Here is a 21,330-nt window from a genome sequence, read left to right on the forward strand (position 1 = left end):
GTTTGGTGGTGCAGCAGTTCTTGTGCAGGTATCTGGACTTGCAGGATCTCCTGAGGCAGGCCAGAAAAGTCGGTGGGCATTTCTGCCAGTCATATAATGCCAGTTCTCTGCTGGCTGACCTTCAAAAAGGAATGCAACCTGCCCAAGAAACGCCTTATTTGTGACATGCCCACCAGGTGGAACTCAACGTTGGCAATGCTGCAGTGGCTGCACACACAGCAGAGGGCCATCAATGAATACCTTTGCGAGTATGGCACCAGGAGAGGGTAAGGGGAGCATGGCTTTTTTTTTGCCACGCCAGTGGCTACTGATCAAGGATGCATGCACTGTCCTGTTACCATTTAAGGAGGCCACGTAGATGGTGAGCAATGACCGTGCATGCATCAGTGATACTGTCATTTCATAGTACATTTCATAGTTAGGAAGGTTGAATAAAGACACCAGTCCATCCAGTTCAACCTTGGTGAGTGTCTACAATTATCCCTATCCCTGCACACTCACATTGGTCCCTACCCTCAAGGAGCCCACAATCCAAGGTCCCCATTCACATACTAGGGCCAATTTTGGACAGAAGCCAATTAACCTGCCTGCATGTCTTTGGAGTGTGGGAGGAAACCGGAGTACCCGGAGGAAACCCACGCAGGCACAGGGAGAACATGCAAACTCCAGGCAGGTAGTGTCATGGTTGGGATTTGAACCAGTGACCCTTCGTACTGCTAGGTGAGAGTGCTAACCACTACACCACTGTACTGTCCCTCTTGTCTTCCACATGCTTCGTGGAATAATGGACAGGGCATTTGAGGCAGAACAGTGGGAGGAAGAGGGTTTTCCTTACCTCTGAAGGCCCCCCTTTATCCTGACAGTATTCCTGCGGACTTGCCAATCACACAGGAAGAGGAGGAGGATGAGGGTTGTGTCAGCGTGGAGGTGGAGCCTAGAACTCAGCATCAGTCTTCAAAAGATCGTTTTCAGTCCCCAGAAACCCATGGACTTGTACATGGCTGGGAGGAGGTGGCTGTGGATCATGTCATCCTTAGTGGCCGAGAGGACTCCAGATCGAATGCCTCAGAAAACCTTTGCTGCATGGCCTCCCTGATCCTGCAAAAGGACCCTTGGATTTGTGGTATCAAGGAGAGGGATCATTACTGGCTGGCAACCCTTCTTGGTCCACGTTACAAGGGTAAGGTCCAGCCTTCGCAGAGGATGAAACATCTTTGGGAGGCCTTGCAGAAAGGTTTATGCAATGCGTTTCCAGATCCTGGGAGGTTACAATTTCCTGGTCCTCCTGGACAATGTGTTGCTGAGGCTTCGGTCAGTCACAGAAGGAGCAGTGGAGAAGGTTGCCATCTGACCGATGTGTTCAGACAATTTAGTCCGCAGCCCCAAGGTCTGATTGGTTCCAGCAACCATCGCCAGCGTCTGATTTACATGGTGCAGGAATACCTAGAGGCAAGATCAGACTTGGAGACCTTTCCAACGGAAAATCCACTGGATCACTGGGTCTTGAGGATGGATCACTGGCCAGAGCTTGCACAATATGAAATTGAGCTACTGGCCTGTCCTGCATCCAGTGTTCTCTCTGAATGCATTCAGTGCTGCTGGAGGCTTTGTAACCGATCACAAAGTGTGCATGTCCACAGACTCAGTTGATCGGCTCACCTTCATAAAAATGAATCAGTATTGGATCACCAGCTACCAAGCACCTGATGCTGATGTAACCGATTAATTTTTCTATGAATGTGAGATTCCTTGAAGACTGCCTATGCTGAGTGACTATCCTATTACTCCTCAATGTTCATGTTGATAGCTTATAATAACATTTTTGTTTCAGGGCACTGACACCAGTGCCTAAGGCCTGATTTTTTTCTGCCCCTGTTTAACAGGGGCATATAATTATAATTTTTTCTTTAATATTTCACAGCAGGGCTAATTCTTGTGCTTAACTAGAGTATCTGTGAGGGGTTGCAGTGTTGTGGCACCACCACCAGTGCTGAAGGAACAATTTTTCTGCTCCCGTTTAACAGGGGCGTGTAATTATAATTTTTGCTGTAATATTTTGCAACAGGGCCCGTTCCTGCGCTCAACAAGAGTATCTGTGAGGCTTTACAGTGTTGTGCCACCACTGCCTAACGCCCAATGTTTCTGCCCGTTTAACAGGGGCATGTAGTTACAATATTTGCTCTAATATTTCACAGCAGGGCTAATTTCTGCGCTCAACAGAATCTGTGAGGGGTTACAGTGTTGTGATGTGTCGACACTGATGCTTTATCACCAATCCTTGTTTCTACAACAACCCAACATTTTCAAAATCCAATTCTCATTGGGACAGAAAGTGAGATCAAATCTTCTGAACAGGGGCACAGACAGCAAAACAAATGTTACAGTGGTGATAACCCTTCCCTATGTTATCCAAAAAGCTTTTAAATAGATTTTTTGGCTGGAGCTACACTTAGAAAATTTACCTGTTCCAAATTACAAACAGATTCGACTTAACAAACCTACAGTCCCTGTCTTGTTTGTAACCCGGGGACCGGTTGTATACTGCTGTTCAGATTATATAGGGTCTGGGGGCCCCACGCCTTTTTTTTTATTTGGGTGTGGGGTTCACCTTAATATCCATACCAGACCCAAAGGGCCCATTAATGGGCTGGTGGGGGGGGGGGGGGCAACATTACATTACAGCCGCATTTTTAAATTACTTTTTTCCTTTAGACGTGTCATTTTGTGCACGGACTGTTCTAAACACAGGAAACACATGCCACTTTACAGGCATACTATAGACACCCCCAGGTACGATATTTAAAGGAATATTTCACTTTTATTTTTCCACTTTAAGCATTATTAAAATCACTGCTCCCGAAAAACCATCTGTTTTAAAAAACTTTTTTGCATCGATACATGTCCCCTGGGGCAGACCATGGGTCCCCAAACACTTTTTAGAACAATAACTTGCATATTAGCCTTTAAAATTCACACTTTTAATTCTTCACATTCAAGTCTGATAGACTTTAAAGGGGTTTGCATGTTCTGCCGCGAACCGAACCGGGGGGGTGTTCAGCTCATCCCTAGTCACTGCTAGTCCAATTGCATTCACAAGTCCAGGTCTGTCTCCTTCCCCTACCTAAAAGTCTTTAGGGCTTGTTCACACCACTTGTGGTGCAGGAATGCATGCAAGAATGGCCATTTTCCTGTACCGCAAGAAAACGTACTGCCCTCTGCAGATGTGCAGTTGCCAAAGTATTATGTAGTTAGGTCCAATGCAGTTTTAAAAATAATGTGTTCCGACGTTGAAATTTACGTGTTCCCACTTTGAAAATAATGGGCTATGAATTTTTTTTTTTTTTTTAAATACCACATTCTGGTCCTTAAAGCAACTTAGCCAATTTTGATATTCTTTTGGGTGGGGCCCTTTCAAGTAGTCAGGGCAGATGTGATTATTGTTTAGAACAGTGTTTCTCAACCAGGGGTTCTGTTGCAATTCACCATTGTGGTGGATGTATATCTGTCCAATTCAAAAGATATATATTAGTGATTACCTCCCTATTTTGCACATCCTTAAATGCAGACCTTTGTAAATCCTCCTAGGGTTTGGTCTTTAAAGGCACTAAATGTGTAACATTTAAAGTAGAAAAACAATATATATTTTTATTAAATAGACATGAATAAAAGCATTAGCATAGAATGTACATGGCCTGTGAGCTAAAATTACACCAACAAAAGGAGTTATGATGAGTTGTGACAATACTCCACTTGATCCGGTACTTGCTTCAGTTACTCACTGTGGTCCCTGGTAATAAGGTGGTTGGTACCTTAGTGGCAACAGCTTCCCCTCTAACTCCGACCACGACAGGTTCTCCAGCCAGCAGAACAGTCACTTCTGGTTGGACTGCAAGCTGCATTTCCAACCTTGTGATGCCCTCTTACTTCTGGATAGGCCCTCAGACAGCCTAGCATCCGCCTCCCCCCTGGGCTAGCCATCCAGATGGCAAAGAACCCTGATCACCTGACTTCACCTGAATATATAGGCTCTCCCAGCAGGCCAAGGGATTCAAGAAAACCCCTGCCCATTAGCTGAGATACCCCATATACCCATAACCTGACCTTGCATTGTCCTTCTCATATCTAGTACCACCAAGTGCCTGGCCACCTAGTGGTAGAAGTGAAAAGTGCAACAAAGGTCAAACTAATGCCGTGTACACATGACTGGACTTTGATGGACTGAATTCTGTCTGACTTTGACGGACTTCTGTCGATTTGGACTTGTCTAAACACAATCACACCAAAGTCCGACGGATTTGACCATGATGACGTACGCTCGGACTAGAATAAGGAATTTCATAGCAAGTAGCCAATAGCTGCCCTTGCGACAGTTTTTGTCTGCCGGACTAGCATACAGACAAACTGATTTTTTGACTGGACTCGAGTCCATCGAAAAGATTTAAAACATTCTAAATCTAAAGTCCATCTGATTTTCGACAGAAAAGGTCCGATAAAACCCACACATGGTCGAATTGTCCGGTGGAATCATTCCGTCGGACCAGTTCGGTCAAAAAGACTGGTTGTGTGTACGTGGCATTAGGGAGAAATCAATAGATCTCCATCAACCAGGATAACTACTCCTAGCAAGTAAATTTGTGAGGAGCTCCCTGACTAAACTCCAGGGTGCTACACAAATAAATCTTACCTGCTATTGCTAGAAGAGAACATGCCTGATTCTGCCAACACTGCAGTTATGTGTGCAAAGTATCAGAGGTGCCGGTGATCTGCTGACATTGTACTTGTGGGGGGGGGGGGGGGGGGAAGAAGGGTTGAAGCAAATATAGTTCTGTTCACGATCAGGATATTGATCCATACAGACAATATACTAAGGGGGGACACGAATATAGGACACCAGACGATTGATAGGAAAGTAGTTGAAAGGACGACCAACCATGGTATTCATATGCCAAAAATTCTTTAATTGTGAACAAATAAGTAAATAGTGAAAATCCACCCTCTAAGCACCATAAAAATATATATCAAAGAAACAACGTTGTCACCTTAAAATAACTGACACACAAGAGCTAGCTGCTTAAAATCTAGGATAGCCGCATTTAAAGATGGCACAGAAAGTCCCATTTATCTAAGTCAGGGTGGTCTTATGGGTGAATTATCTTAGAGCTCAGAACAGTCTTTGTCCCTTCTGGGCTAATTGTACTCTTCATGTGTACTAAGTTCCCCGCGGAGATATCAACCCAACAATAGACCAATCAACCTGAACTTTAATGATAAAGAGGGGAAAAGAGGCACCGCTGAATGCCACAGTTGCATAGGGCTAATCAAATACAACAGACTCAATCAGATAAATAACAACTGGATACAGTCTATAAGGCATGTTTCATATAGCCCTGCATGTGTATGATACTGAATGGATATTACCATGTAGATTATTCCAGTGGAATATCACAATGTAACAAACACGGGAGAAGGTGATGTCTTCCTTAGATGTACCTCAAGTAGCCAAACAATGATGAATGGAGAATATGGTTTTCCAATGACCCACACTGATTAGGTCCCAAACACTCAGGGAAAGTTTGTCAGGCCTTATTGGAATTCTAGTTTGTCAAATTCCTGACGTAGTAGCTGATTTATGTTTGGGTCATTTGGTTAATTTTGCACTCAGAGCAACAGCAGCAAACAGACATCAAAGTGCTAGCCCTATGCAACTATGGCATTCAGCTGTGCCTCTTTCCCCCCTCTTTATCATTAAAGCTAAGGTTGATCTTATATTGGGTTGATATCCCTGCGGGGAACTTAGTACACCTGTAGCGTACAATTAGCCCAGAAGGGACAAAGACTGTTCGGTTCATGATCAGGATATTGATCCATACAGACACTATAGTAAGGGTGGGACACTAATATAGTTCTGTTCATGATCAGGATATTGAACCATACAGATACTATACTAAGGGGGGACACTAATATAGTTCTGTTCATAAGGATATTGAGCCATACAGATACTATACTAGCAATGGCGGCGATCAGGATATTGATCCATACATACACTATACTAGCAATGGTGTTGATCAGAATCCTATAGCTTGAGTGCGATAGTGTGCGGACAATCTAATGCTAGCTGACCCTGGCACTATCTGATGTAACAAGTGAAACTAATACAGCGATTGGTGAAAAATACTGTACACTGACAATGTACTAATAGCACTGGTTGAGTGACAAAGGTGATCAAAGGGTAAATGAGGTCAATCAATGGGTTTAAATGTGCCAAGCTAAGGTGTGTGGGTGTAAAGTGTGGTGATTATACTCACAGTATAGTGTTCTTTTCTCTTTCTTAACCGAAAAGGACTCGGGAAGAGAAGAAATTGCAAGATAGCTCCCCGTGTTTATAAAATAAAACACAGGAGTGATTTGTCATTGGCTGCAGGTGATCAGCTGGGTACGGAGCAAAATCATTGGCTGGGACCTGCTGACAAACTTATCCGACAGTCAATGACAGCGTGCGGACCTGGAAGAAAGCCATGACATAAAAATATGTTACCAGACCTGTATGAGCCGCCCATCCATTGTATTTTTCACAACACTTCATCCATGTCTTTGGTTATCTCCTTATGAACTGTTTCTTACATGATGAAGATCAGCCATGCAGTATATCTGAGGTGTATATCAGGGTGTGCTTCTTCCCCACATGAGAGCTGTGATGTCCAGCAACATTCATATAGAAGACATTTCCCACACTCAAGGCACTAATATACCTCGAGGGTTGTGTGGGGTCCCTGATGTACAGGAAGACAGGACTTCAGTGAGGAACAATTCCCTCACTCAGGACAGGTATAAGGCTTCTCCTTTGTGTGAGATCTCTGATGTGTGTATAGATGGGACTTCTGTGAAAAAGATTTACCGCACTCAGAACAGGAATATGGCTTCTCCCCCGTGTGAGATCTCTGATGTTTGTAAAGACTGGACTTGTCTGAAAAACATTTACCACACTCAGGACAGAAATATGGCTTCTCCCCTGTGTGAAATCTCTGATGTGTGTAAAGATTGGACTTGTCTGAAAAACCTTTGCCGCACTCAGGACAGGAATGCGGCTTCTCCCCTGTGTGAGATCTTTGATGTCTGTAAAGATGAGACTTATCTGAAAAACATTTCCCACACTCAGGGCAGGAAAATGGCTTCTCCCCTGTGTGAGATCTCTGATGTTTGTAAAGACTAGACTTCATTAAAAAACATTTCCCGCACTCAGGACAGGAAAATGGCTTCTCACCTGTGTGAGTTCTCTGATGTGTGTAAAGATTGGACTTGTGTGAAAAACATTTCCCACAATCAGGGCAGGAATGCGGCTTTTCCCCTGTGTGAGATCTCTGATGTGTGTAAACATAGGACTTATCTGAAAAACATTTCCCACAGTCAGGGCAGGAAAACGGCTTCTCCCCACTGTGAGATCTCTGATGTTTGTAAAGACTGGACTTCACTAAAAAACATTTTCCACACTCATGACAGGAATACGGCTTCTCCCCCCTGTGAGATCTCTGATGTTTGTACAGGCTGGACTTTACTAAAAAACATTTCCCGCACTCAGGACAGGAATACGGCTTCTCTCCTGTATGAGATCTTATATGCACATTAAGATGGGATTTAAATTGGAAACCCTTCCCGCACTCAGTACAGGAAAACCTGTTCTCTGTTGGAAGGACGGCCCCGTCCCTCACAGTCTGAGGTTCCTCAGGATAAGAGGAATACGATGGTCCATCTACACTGTGTGGTGCCGGATGGACATTTGAGGTAGTCGGGTTTTCTCCTGGACTATACTGTGTGATGTCCTCATCTTCTACTTTACAGTCTGGAGACAAAGTGAGACAATCCTCTGAGGTTTTCCTCATCTCCCGTCCATCTACTAAAATAGAAATACAAAGATTATTACTAGACATGAGCTGATTGGTTCCCCTAAACCAGGACTCCACCCACATCAGGCAGCTTTGTCTCTGAGGATCTTACAATTCCCCCCTCAAGGTAACTAGTAAATGGGTCCTCTGATCTCCTACCAGATCATTTCTTTATTCATGGACCTTAGTCAGAGAGTGAGGAAACAACGAGAACTGTCTTTTATAGGAGTGACAGTGATGAGGGGATTATAGGACGAGTGTCCCCTCCCCCTCTATCACTCATTGCCATCTTCCCAACACAAGAAGTCCTGCACTTCCTTATTTAGTCCATGATTTAGTCATGAATAACAGCGGGGCTGAGCCCCACCAGAGGTCAGAGAGTGAGGATGGGGGGGGGGGAACAACCAAGATGAAGACTGAACTGATCCTGAAGACCCCCATCATTGGGATATTGACTCCTCCCTCATTATCACTTTCTGTTTAAGGTTCCAAAGTTGGAGGATGTTATCACATTATTATCACCATGTAAAAGTCTGTGCTCCAATCAAATCATCAGATATTAAATGTCCAGCTGGAAGGAAATGGTTGTAACAAAAAAGAATACATATTATGTATCTATAGCAGTGGGGAGAGGGGTCAGTGCAGAAGTCAGGACTATGTAATGTACATCATATTTTATAAGATACAACAGATAGGACTATATAGTATCAGAATGATGTAATGTACACCATAGAGTATAAAGTGCAGGGATCAGGAGTATATAATATACACCATAGAGTATATAGTGCAGGGGTCAGGGGTATGTAATGTACACCACAGAGTATATAGTGCAGGGATTAGGAGTATGTAATGTACAATATAAAGTATACATTGTAAGGGTCAGGACTCATAATATTGGCAATCAGTGGAAGCTTAAATGTTTACATGAGACAGGTTGAAGAGGTCCCACACGACCATCTCCCATCTACTTAGATTAGTCTCAGACCCAAGTCACTGAGTGCATACAGACATATCCCTCCACTTGGCACAAACATCAAACAATAAAACAAGTAATCCTGGGAGAATTGTTCTGCCAGAGATCATGCTAGATCTGGGCATGGGGCAGAAGACCCAAAGCACATACCCAAAGTGCCTAGGTAGAGCAACATCTATGGTGAAAATCAACCTTTTGCTGCCAGCTGAACCCCAGAATTTCCATAAATGCAGTCTAGATACAGAAATTGTTTCTGCAGCACAGAGTATGAAGATTATCACCCAGTCCTTGCCCTACTCTGATCAGTGAGCAGTATGGGTGGAGGAATGTATTTAGTGTTAATGACCCACCTGTGCTGATCTCTGTAGGCGTGTCCTCCTTTATAAATGTTACCGTTATTCCATCCTCCCTCACATACGTCTCCTCTTCTTCTGTTTTAACCTCAAATCTTATATCGATTGGATCTCCACTCTAATTCAAGAAAATGAAAGTGAATATCATCTGTAAACATAGGATTTATTATCGTGACATCACATAAAAAATCCACACATCTCTAGGAGTCCATGTTCTAGATGCTCCATCCCACCAACCTTGCAATAGTGAGGGATGGTGTGATCTTCCCGTGTGGAATCCCGGGAATACAGAGGACGGGGACATCTCTCTGGTGGGTTCCTGGTATTTGGTAGCTCAATCTTATCCTTGTGTCCTTCTGAAAACTCCTCCATCACTTCATCCTCCTCTATATACTCTTCTTTAACAACAATATTATAATCCCAGAGATTTCCACTCTGAAAGATATAAAACATTCATTGTAATGTTTTGTATACACATGCTGTGAATAAATCATAGCTACCAATAATTGCCAATCATCTACCTTATGATGGTGGGGGATGGTGTGACCTTCCTGTGTGGAATCCCGGGAATACAGAGGATGGGGACATCTCTCTGGTGGGTTCCCATTACTGGATCCATCTGTAGGAAACACACACACTGACTGAATACATTGTTTCTATGTGTTTATCAGATGATGGGGGATCTAGGTGGAGCCTCCGTACTGCTCTCTCCTTTACAATAAAGTCTCCTCTTACCCGGTGATGTGAGGGGCGGCTGATTGTCCATCATGAGGTCCTTGTTGAGATCTTGTGTCCTTCTCCACTCCTCTATAAAAAAATAGACAGCGACATCCTGACACCTTATAGGAACCTGACACACACAATGATAGAGTCACCATCCAGACACATCCCTTGTCTGTTACTGGATAATGTCCCAGAATTCCCAGAATCCTCCTCACCTCTCCTCCATCATCTCTCTGGTGACTTCTAGAATCTACTTTTTTTTCTCTATTCTATCAGGGAGGGAGGTGGAGGCAATGTGATGGTCATATGATCTCCAGACTTCACAGGAGGAAAACTCTAGATCTGAACACAAATAGCAAAATCAATCAATATTCCCAGAATCCTCCTCACCTCACCATTCAGGTTTCCATTTATTAAAGCCACACTTCAGACTGAGGTATAATTTACCCTCAAAGGACACCAACACTGCATAGGTTAAAAGCTTGTTGCAGGCATTCTAATGTCATTACATACAACGCAGGACCAACAGTCCCACTTTGCTAGTGAGGATACCAAGGGTCCCCCACATCCTAAGAGCATCAGAAAAAAAGCCAGATAGATGCACATTAGGAGGAGCAGCTGTGAGGTCAGTGTGTGGAGGAACGGAGTGTAAATAGCAGACAATTTTCTCCAGAGCTCCTAATGGTGAGGATGGATTTTGCTGAGTGCTGGTGCCAAGTTTCCACCCCCCAGGATCACTGCAGGTGTGGAGAAAAGCTGTGTAAGAGGATATGGAGGAGAGATGAGGAGGAGATCCAGGAATCAGGATAAAGGTCAGGACAAGCAACAGACGAGCGCATCCAAGAGATGAAGCCGGGGTCACTACACAGAAAATCAATCCAAGGAAACAACAGGCAGGACGAGGAATAGCAAGAAGGAGCTCAGAGACCAATGAGAATATTGCTCAGCCAATGGGAGATGATCTCAGTATGACTTACATAATGAAGGAGATGAGGGGGAGGGGAGGAAGTCACTTAAGGTGGGGCTTAACAATTTTGCTATGAATCTAGGAGCCAGCTAAAAAAGGACAAAGACAGTTTTCTTAAGGGAAGTTTGGGTTATCAGTGCCCGGGGCAGGGCAAGTAATTAGCGAGTAATTTTGTAAAAAGGTAGGAGAGTTTAAGGGAAGTGTGGGTTATCGGTGCCTGGAGAAGGGCAAGTAATTTGTGAGGTGCAGAACACAGGACTTGGGGTGCAAGGTGCAGAATGCAGGATATGTTGTGCTGTGTGCAGAATGCAGGACATGTGGTGTAGAGTGCAGAACGCAGGACATGTGGTGCCGAGTACCAGAGAAGGGTGTGGGTCACCACAGGACAGGAGATGCAGAAGGGTACAGTGTGCAGAATGCAGGACATAGTTACATAGTAGGTAAGGTTGAATAAAGGCAATAGTCCATCCAGTCCGACCTGTGTAGGTGCACGTGTCTCAGTGTCAATAATCATTTCCCATATACCTGTATGCTGTGTTCTTTAAGATGCACATCGAAGAGTCTTAAAAATATCCATACTCCCCGCAGACACCACCACTTGTGGAAGAGAGTTCTGCATTCTTACCGCCCTGACAGTGAAAAAAAAAAACCCTACGCAGCTTAAGGTTAAGCCAATTCTCCTCCAGTCTCATTGTGTGTCCCCGTGTCCTCTCACACCACCTGAGATTGAATAGCTTTTTTCCTATGCTGGGATCTCCACTAAGATATTTGTAAATAGCTATCATATCTCCTCTCAAGTGTCTTTTCTCCAGAGAGAATACATTTTGCACTTGTAGTCGCTCATCGAATTTGAGGTCCTCCAGCCCCCCAATTAATTTAGTTGCCCTTCTTTGGACTCTCTCCAGCACATTCCTTCTGAGGACTGGTGACCAAAACTGGACGGAATACTCCAGATGTGGCCTGACCAGAGTTTTATAAAGTGGTAGAATTATAGTTTTATCTCTGGAGAAAATTACCAGTTACACTTACCGGTAATGGTGTTTCTGGGAAGTCTTCCGGGACGGCACCCTGAGATATAACTGGTCCCACCTGACAAGAAACAATCAAAGAAGAAGTGTTCAAAAACCCCCACCCCTCCCTGTGCTCCTCAGTTGTGAAAAAGTATTGACCCACACCAGTGCACGAGTGTGAGAACCACCCCAACACACAAAAAACGGGTGGGAAGTAGGCCTGCCGTCCTGGAAGACTTCCCAGAAACACCATTACCGGTAAGTGAAACTCGTCATTTTCACCGGGGATAAAACGCTTCTGGCCGCAAAAAACAACTAATAAGTGACTGGACCTTCTAAAATCCTTCATTCTCTCTAAATAAATTAACAGACACCGTCTGACATCTAAACAATGAAATTAACTTTCCTTCTTGTTCTGAGGATTGGCACAAAAAGAAAGAAGAACAATCTCCTGCGTTCTGTGGAACCATGAGGCCACCTGTGGAAAGGTATAGGGTATCCTGCCTGAGGATAATCCTGTCTTCAAATAATAAGAAAAAGGGCTCTTTTACAGGCAGAGTCTGGAGATCACCTATCCTCTCGGCTGTTGTAATGGCCATCAGGAAGGTTGTCTTAAGGGCAAGTAATTTAAGTGGCATAAGAGCCAAGGGCTCAAACGGTGCCTTGATCAGGGCTCCAAGGACCAGGGTAAGATCATGGTGGAAATTGGTTCATTTGCACCCGGGACATCCTCTCCCTAGCCAACAAAAATCTCTTGATCAGTAGGTTCAGTGCCAGTCTCCTGTCTAAAAAACTGGACAGGGTTGCCACCTGGACCCTGAGCATCTTAGTAGCTAGACCCTGATCCATGCCGTCCTGGAGGAAATCTAGGATTTCAGGGATCTCCTGCTGGAAGTCCCCCTCGCCTGACACCAACGCAAGAAGACTCCCCAGAATTTGGTGTAAATATGCCTGGTAACCGGCTTCCTACTCTGTAACAGGGTGTCAATTACGCTCACTGAACACCCCTTCTGCCGCAGGCTCTCCATTTCAAGAGTGAAGCCACTAGCTTGAAGAAATCAGGGTTTGGGTGGCAGACTGGATCCTGTAGGAGAAGGTCCTGCCACTCCGGGAGATGCTGAGGAGACATGGACCAATTTCCCAGGGTAGAGAACCAGGTCCTCTTGGGCCACCAGGGATCGATTAAAATCCGTCTGCCCTCGGACTGACTCAACTTCTGCACTATCTTTGGGATCAGAGCCAAGGGGAGAAAGGCATAGGCCAAGCGGAAGTTCCTGTCTTGAGCCAACGCATCCATCCCCTTGGATCCTTTCTCCCTGGACAGTGAAAAGAACCTATCCACCTTCCTGTTCCCTCTGCATGCGAAGAGATCCATCTCCAGTCTGTTGAAGCATCGACACACAACGGAGTACACTTTGGGGTTCAATTGCCACTCTTCCTGGTGAATCTGCTTTCGACTGAGGTAGTCTGCTTCGACATTGCAGACCCCCTTTATATGTACTGCTGAAATTGAGGGGATCCTCTGTTCTGCCCACTCCAGAAGTTCCTGAGATATGCCTAAAAGAGTGTGGGACCTGGTGCCCCCCCTCGGTGATTTAGGAAGGCCACCGTGGTTGAATTGTCAGAAAGAATCTGGGGAAGGCGGTTCAGATCCTTTCATTGAAAGCCTTTAAGGCTTTCCTGAATGCCAAGAGCTCCCGGAAGTCGGAGGAAGAGCCCCTCTGAACTAGGTTCCAGACACTAGACATGTGTACACTGAAATATTTAATTTCGGAATTTAGTTTTTGTCCGAAAAATACATTTAGTTACTCCAGAAATTTGTTTTTATTTATTTAGTTTCGTTAAAAAATGCATTCGTCCGAAAATCCTAATTAATGTTGAATCTGTCATTGAAGGCTTATGGTGTCGAATGTTCTAAGATTTGACGAAGCAGCTAAACAACGCCGCAATCATACATTTCCGGTCGAATGCTCCGCCCACAAGCTATAGTAGAATTCTAATGTTGTATGACTAGTAATAATTATATTTATTAACTACTTGCCGACCGGTGCACGCCGATGTACGTCGGCAGAATGGCACGGACAGGCAAATGGGTACGTCCCTTTAAATTTGCCAGCGTGCCATCGCGTGCGTGCTGCCGGCGGCACGCGCGCCAGTCAGGAACTCCGTGAGTCCGATCGCGGGTCCCAATCGCCATGGGGATACCCGCGATTGTCTCACGGGGAGATGCTAATGTAAACAAGCATATCCCCGTTCTGCCTAGTGACAGTGTCACTGATCTCTGCTCCCTGTGATTGGAAGCAGAGACCAGTGACGTGTCATACACAGCCACGACCCCCCCCCCCAGTTAGAAACACTCCCCAGGGCTCACTTAACCCCTACACTAGTGGTTAACCCCTTCACTGCCAGTGTCAGTGCATTTGTATAGCACCGATTGCTGTATAAATGACAATGGTCCAAAAAATGTGTCAAAAACGTCCGATATGTCTGCCATAATGTTGCAGTCATGATAAAAATCGCTGATCGCCATTACTAGCAAAAAAAAAAATATATATTAATAAAAATGCCATAAAACTATCCCCTATTTTGGAAACGCTATAACTTTTGTGCAAACCAGTCAATAAACGCTTATTGCGATTTTTTTTTTTATACCAAGAATATGCAGAAGAATACGCATCGGCCTAAACTGAGGAAAAAAAATGTTTTTTTTTAAATATTTTTGGGGGATAATTATTATAGAAAAATGTAAAAAAATAATGCATTTTTTTCAAAATTGGCACTTTTTTTGTTTATAGCGCAAAAAATAAAAACCGCAGAGGTGATCAAATATTACCAAAAGAAATCTCTATATGTTTGAAAAAAAGGACGTCAATTTTGTTTGGGAGCCACATTGCATGACCGCGTAATTGTCAGTTAAATCGACGCAGTGCCGAATCGCAAAAAAGTGCTCTGGTCTTTGGCCTGCAAAATGGTCCGGGGCTTAAGTGGTTACTGTAATTATTATTACTAGTCAACCAACATTAGAATTCTTATATAGCCTATAGGCGGAGCATTTGCCCCTAATTGGGTATCGAAATTCAAGCATATAACTTCCTTCCTGTTCACTCTGCACTCTTAACGGTTACAAGTGCGATGGCGGCATCCGACGGTGGCTCCTCCCAGCAGTTCGACCCCATGGTAGTGATAGGAAGTTTGGATCTTTTAAGTGAATCGGTTCATTTCAAACTACTCACTGAAATGAACCGATGCAATGAATCGATTCTTCGGTTCACTTGTCGAGTCTGCTGACAAGCAAGGTACTTATTGGAAATTATAGGATACGACTTGTCAATGCACTTTGCAGTCCCAAGTCGCATGACAAGTCACACTGGTTAAGGCTCAGTTTCCACTTGTGACTTGTCATGTGACTTGGGACTGCAAAGTCCCATGACAAGTCGTACTTCATAATTTCCAATGAGTACCGTTCATATCTGTGCGACTTCAAGTCGCATCGACTTCAAAATAGTCCCTGCAATACTTTGGTCCCAGACCTCAAGAATACACAGGCATTGCTTCATGACGCATCAAAATCGTGGTAAAAAATTGCGGCAAAATCGCGCTACTTTGGGGTTGCAATAGTAGAAACAAAGCCTTCTGCCCCATACACACGATCCAAAAAAATACCGCTTCTGACGCGATCATATGATAATCGGATCGTTAGTACAGAGCTTTCGAGAGCCGATCATAACAGTTCATCCGATATTTTTTTTTATCGGATATGCACAAATTTTTCTTGTACAATAACAGATCGTACGATTTTCATTTAATCAGCACAACTGTCGTCCGAAAATACAATACAAATACATTACAACACATGACATCACTTCAGATTTTTTTTATTCTGTCGTACGGGAATTTTTGTAACTTTAGTAAACTCTTCAGGTTCGATATACGACTAGCATGCAAAACAAATGGACGCTCTGTCGTCGTCCGATTTTCGGATCATGTGTACGGGACATTAGGTATCTTTCACACTTGTGTGACTTCAAAGTCGCGTGATTTTACTGCGATTTCAAGGAATGTGTAATTGGCATCAAAATTGGACCAAAGTAGTGCAGGGACTACTTTGAAGTTGGAAGACTTGAAGTCGTATGTAGCGGCCATAACCCTTTGTAGGTTGGCCTTGACTTTTTGGGCTTACCGGTTACCTCCGCTTGGCTGGCTCTTCCACATCTAGGGGTTCCCAGTGTTGATATCCAACAACTTGGACGCTGACACCATTAACCAGTTCCTGACCGGCACACGCCGATGTACGTCGGCAGAATGGCACGGGAAGGCATATTGGCGTACAGGTACGTTCAATCTTTAATGCTGCCGGTCGGGACCCCCGCGAGTCCAGTCGCGGGTCCCGCGGACTCGATCGCTGCAGGCATAACCGCGATCGTCTCATGGGGAGGCTGAAAGGAGAGAGGCCGTTGTAAACAGCATCTCCCCGTTCTGCCTAGCAACAAGTGACGCTGATCTCTGATCGATGTGATTGGAGCAGAGATCAGTGTTCACTAAAAGAAAGCCCAGCCCCCACAGTTAGTAACACACCCCTAGGAACACTTAACCCCTACACTGCCACCCACTGGTTAACCCCTTCACTGCCAGTGCCATTTACACAGGAATCAGTGCATTTATATAGCAGTGATTGCTGTATAAAATGACAATGGTCCCAAAAATGTGTCAAAAACGTCCGATGTGTCCGCCATAATGTCGCAGTCACAATAAAAATCGCTGATCGCCATTACTAGTAAAAAAAAAAAATTATTAATAAAAATGCCATAAAACTATCCCCTATTTTGTAAACGCTATAACTTTTGCGCAAACCAATCAATAATTCGCTTATTGCATTTTTGTTTACCAAAAATATGTAGAAGAATACGTATCGGCCTAAACTGAGGGAAATTTTTTTTTATTTTTTTTTATATTTTTGGGGGATATTTATTATAACAAAGAGTTAAAAATAATGTGTTTTTTTCAAAATTGTCGCTCTATTTTTGTTTATAGCGCAAAAAATAAAAACCGCAGGGGTGATCAAATACCACCAAAAGAAAGCTCTATTTGTGGGAAAAACAAGACGTCAATTTTGTTTGGGAGCCATGTCGCGCAACCGCCCAATTGTCAGTTAAAGCGACGCAGTGCCGAATCGCAAAAAGTGATATGGTCTTAAGCCAGAAAAATGGTCCGGTCTGTAAGTGGATAAAGTCCTTTTGAAAGGTTTTATTTTGCAGAGGTAACATCCAATAAACACAGTCTCGTATGGGAACAGAGGGCAAGGGTGAAGAACTTATGCACCTTGAACTGCAGACATAACAAAGTTCTCTAGTACCACCCAGAGAGTAGCCACTCACAGCTGGGCACTTCGAGGCTGAACAAATTTCTAGCCAGAGATTATGGCAGTCAGCACTGACTCAGAACTTGTGAAATCTCTGACCTTGAACAAGTTGTAACTGAAAGTGAACAGGAACCTTTTTCCTCAGTACCTGAAACGTTCTCCATCAACTTGATAGTACTGGAAAAAGCGTGGATTCGTCAATGTCCTTCCCAACTCAGTGACCAGGCACTTCTCAGGATGCCACTTGCCGGCCCTCCTCCGGTCACTTTCACAAGCTACAGTGCCTCTCCAAGCCGAGAGCACACCTGGACACCTTGAATCCTCCCTCAGTTACTGCGCCTCGGACCAGCCGCTTCCGAGACTCGGGAACAGACGGATCCCTACCCCAGACCAGGCGGGTCTATTGGGGCTAACCAACAGAAGCATGTTGCAGGGTGTTGAACACCCCATGACCGGGACCCCTTGCGGGGCTACCCCGGTTCAAGAAACAAGAACAGACCGCTCCGGCCTCACGAACTCCTACTGAACACGTGACCTCAACATCTTAAGTACCCCTTCCCAGACTCCTCAGCGGGGCCCCTCACACCCACTGATCGGCTCAGAGGAAGCTGATACCCAAAACGTCCAACCAGACCTGGTTCTGGCCTGTCATGTGCACCTCACTGTACACATGACCAGGCAGAACTCTAACACAGCCCAGCCAAACTGATGTCAAAGTTTACCTACACAATTAACCCTCAGAACCCCACTACTGTTCTGAGGCAAAAACTAAATTTACACATGACAGACACTTTGTCCAAAATGTCATCGGCTTCATGTACTAATATGGCTGGCTGTCATTGGAAATCACGGGGAACAACTTGTCATGCTACTTTGCAGTCCCAAATCGTGGGACAAGTCGTACAAGCGCGAAAGGGGCCTAAGGCTCATTTTCATTGCAACCCCGAAGTCGCATGATTTTGATGTGACTTGAAGCAATGCCTGTATATTCTTGAGGTCCTGGACCTCAAGTCGCATAAAAGTGGAACCAAAGTAGTGCTGGGCTACGTTGAAGTTGCACAGATATGAACGGTACTCATTGGAAATCATGGGGTACAACAAGTCACACAAGTGGAAACTGAGCCTTAACCAGTGGGACTTATCATGCGACTTGGGACTGCAAAGTCACATAATAAAGTCGTGCGTCATGATTTCCAATGAGTACATTGCTTGTCAGCAGATTCAGCAAGTGAACCGAAGAATCGATTTGTTGAATCGGTTAATTTCAGTGAGTAGTTCGAAATTACTTAAAAGATCCGAACTTCCCATCACTACTCTGCTAGCAATGGTAAGTGAAAGTAAGTTGGCTGTACGTGTGTACTTAGTTCTAGCCATTTTAACAGCTCTTTTTTTTTGCTATTGTCTCTATAACGTTGAATCTTTTCTCTCTATGTAGAATAATCTTGGACTAATAGAGTTAGGTTAGGCACATTCAACTGCAGGTTCGATAGACACAGATCACTATTGTCAGCGACATGTTGAATCTTCTATCTATATTGAACTGTTGTCGCAACAAAACAAAAATAAAGCATTTTTTAATGTCGGATATTTCCGATTCTGCACGTTCGTTATTGTTTGTTAAAACGAACACAAAAATCCACAAAATTCAGATGAAAACAAATGCACATATCTACCAGACACCCTGGGCCCGTAGCTTTTCCATGTTGGCCCCCCAACTCCAGGCACTGGCATCGGTCTTCACCCTGAGGGGTTGGAGCTGAGCCCAGAAATGACCCTCCTTTAACCTCTGAGGGTTTAGCCACCACTACAAAGACTCCTTTACCCCTCCTGGAATGGAGACCTTTTCATCTAAGGTTCCTCTTAGATAGGCGAAACTGCTGGAGTGGAGCCCATGGCCCCCGCAGGAATACAAGCTGTCATTAACCCGAGGACTCTCATAACTCTGCTGAAAGAGACCTCCTGTGCCTCTAGGAGGGACAAGACTGCAGCTATCAGACCCTCTACTTTCACCGGGGGCAACACAAGGTTCTGTGCCGCCGAATCTACCAGGAACCCTACGTAAACGTTGGTCTGCACCAGAGTCAGAGAGGATTTTTCCTGGCCGATTAACCACCCCAGGGACTCCAAGTTACTTGCTACTTTGTCCAGGTTGGACAGTAGTAGATTGCGACTCTGGTTGTAAACCAAAAGGTCGTCCAGATGGAGGATCAGCTCTATCCCTTGGAGATGGAGGTACGAAACCACCTCTGCAAGAATCTTTGTGAAAACTCTCGGGGTGCCTGCCAGCCCAAAGGGTAGGGAGCAAAACTGCCAATGCTCCACACCCTGACCCGAGAGAATCGCAAACCATAGAAATTGCTGGTGCCCTGGGAAAATGGGGACGTGAAGATAGGCGTCTTTTAGGTCTATCGTGACCATAAACACCTCCTTCGGGAGATGCTTCCCGACTTCTTTTACCGTAGGAACCTGTTTAGCCTTCTTAAATTTATTCTAAGGTGGTACTTTCCCGAGGGCTTTGGGACCACAAAGATGTGAGAATAAAACCCTCGACCGCATTGCTCTACTGGGACAGGTACTATAACACCCTGCTCTGCCAGCTACCTAAAGCTCTGAAGAAGACCCACCGCTTTCATCAGAACCCTGGGTAGGCGGGTTAGAAGGAAGCTTGGGGGAGGTGAGGAGAATAGTTCCAACCTGTAGCCCCCTCTTATTATGCGTAGGATGTGGGGGCTCCGAGCGATCCTTTCCCACTGAGTGAGAGAGTCCCCGCCCCCCCACCCTGACATCACTTGGTATCTTTGTCAGTGGATTTTGGGCCAGAGAAGGGTGTAGGTCACCACAGCATATGGGATGCAGGAGAAGGGTGCAGAATGTATGACATGGGGTTCAGGGGAAGGGTACATTGTGCCCCCCCCATTGTCAGAATACAATAGTGCAGCGAGGAGGATTCCCCCATCCCCCTCCAATGTGTGGATGGGGAAATCACTTCCGCTTTTTCCTCTCATCCCGCTGGATGAACGATAAAACTGAACCATGTATGGCCAGATTTGGAAGGAAGATATATTCATCACCAACTGATCCCCCTGAAGGGGTTAATCTACATATTACCTCCTCTGTAGCCAGATCCAGCAACGTCTCCTCTCTACTTCCTTCCAAATGGAATGTCCTTTGTCCTCTCTGTATCTGACATCACTTCCTGTCTTCCATAGAGACTTCCTGTCTGGGTAGAGGTGAGATCACCATCTTGTGGAGCTCAGAGGAACTGCAGCCCTGAGAACCATCTCGGTAGCGTGAACCCGGCCTTGTGCTGTGTGTATGTACTGTATATCCTTATAGATGGGTCATCTCCACTCCCACCAAGGGGGATAGAAATATATTACTGCTCGGGGGGGGAGACATTTTGGCCCCTTTGATTTTGCAGTAAAATTGATGTCAGATTTAGTCATGTAGAACATCTGTTATATGGATACAAAGAACCCCAGTCGAGAGTAAGGCTGGGTTCACACCGCTGCGGGGGGAGAACCGGATGTGATTCGCACAGCAAATCACATCCGATCTCCGTAGCACTGCGAGTTCAGCCATACAGATAGTATGGCTGAACTCGCAGCTGTCCCGCAGCAAACTCGCACAGGACCCTTTTTTGGGTCCGCAACGGAATCGGATCGCATGGGGGTTCACACCATGCGATCCGATTCCTGTGCGAGTCGGCAGATCGCACTGCGATATGCCGACGGATCTGGGGGTGTCATTAACATAACATTGACACCCCCAGCCGTCCGCATAGGGCAGTGTGAACTGCCGGCGGGAGGTGAGCGATGCGGGAAAACGCCGCGGATTCGCGGCGTTCCCGCATCGCAATAGTGTGAACCTAGCCTAAAGGGTGGAAATGGCTCCTGATCCCCAGATTTGGGCAATTATGTCCCCAATATAAATAGAATAAAACCCGCGCTATGTGTAACAACTCAAATACCTACAGAAACAACTTATACCGGACTGCTGCTGTAACAAAGGTAAGTGTTCCCTTTATCAACTAGAAGAGCATTATGTGTCACAGCGCTGTCCTAT

The 21,330-nt window shown here is 45.0% G+C and overlaps 1 protein-coding gene across 4 annotated transcripts; it reads right to left on the minus strand.

Annotated features, from left to right (window-relative positions):
• Positions 1-4,937: 4,937 nt before the first annotated feature.
• Positions 4,938-20,467, minus strand: LOC143989679 (uncharacterized). Of its 4 annotated transcripts, XM_077489946.1 has the most exons (7): positions 20,374-20,463; positions 10,145-10,271; positions 9,942-10,013; positions 9,728-9,825; positions 9,444-9,641; positions 9,204-9,324; positions 4,938-7,891 (listed from the first exon to the last, which is right to left on the minus strand). In XM_077489946.1, the coding sequence occupies exons 3-7, from the start codon at positions 9,973-9,975 to the stop codon at positions 6,813-6,815; spliced, it is 1,530 nt and encodes a 509-aa protein (XP_077346072.1). In that variant the 5' UTR covers positions 9,976-10,013; positions 10,145-10,271; positions 20,374-20,463; the 3' UTR covers positions 4,938-6,812. The 4 variants fall into 4 exon arrangements, with proteins under 4 accessions (XP_077346072.1, XP_077346073.1, XP_077346074.1 ...); XM_077489947.1 differs by lacking the exon at positions 10,145-10,271 and having other exon boundaries at positions 20,374-20,467; XM_077489948.1 differs by lacking the exons at positions 10,145-10,271; positions 20,374-20,463 and adding an exon at positions 11,926-13,779.
• Positions 20,468-21,330: the final 863 nt, after the last annotated feature.

Source organism: Lithobates pipiens, unplaced genomic scaffold (assembly GCF_037356315.1).
Source record: "Lithobates pipiens isolate NorthernLeopardFrog02 unplaced genomic scaffold, aLitPip1_a1.2 Scaffold_18, whole genome shotgun sequence".
NCBI lineage: Eukaryota > Metazoa > Chordata > Amphibia > Anura > Ranidae > Lithobates > Lithobates pipiens.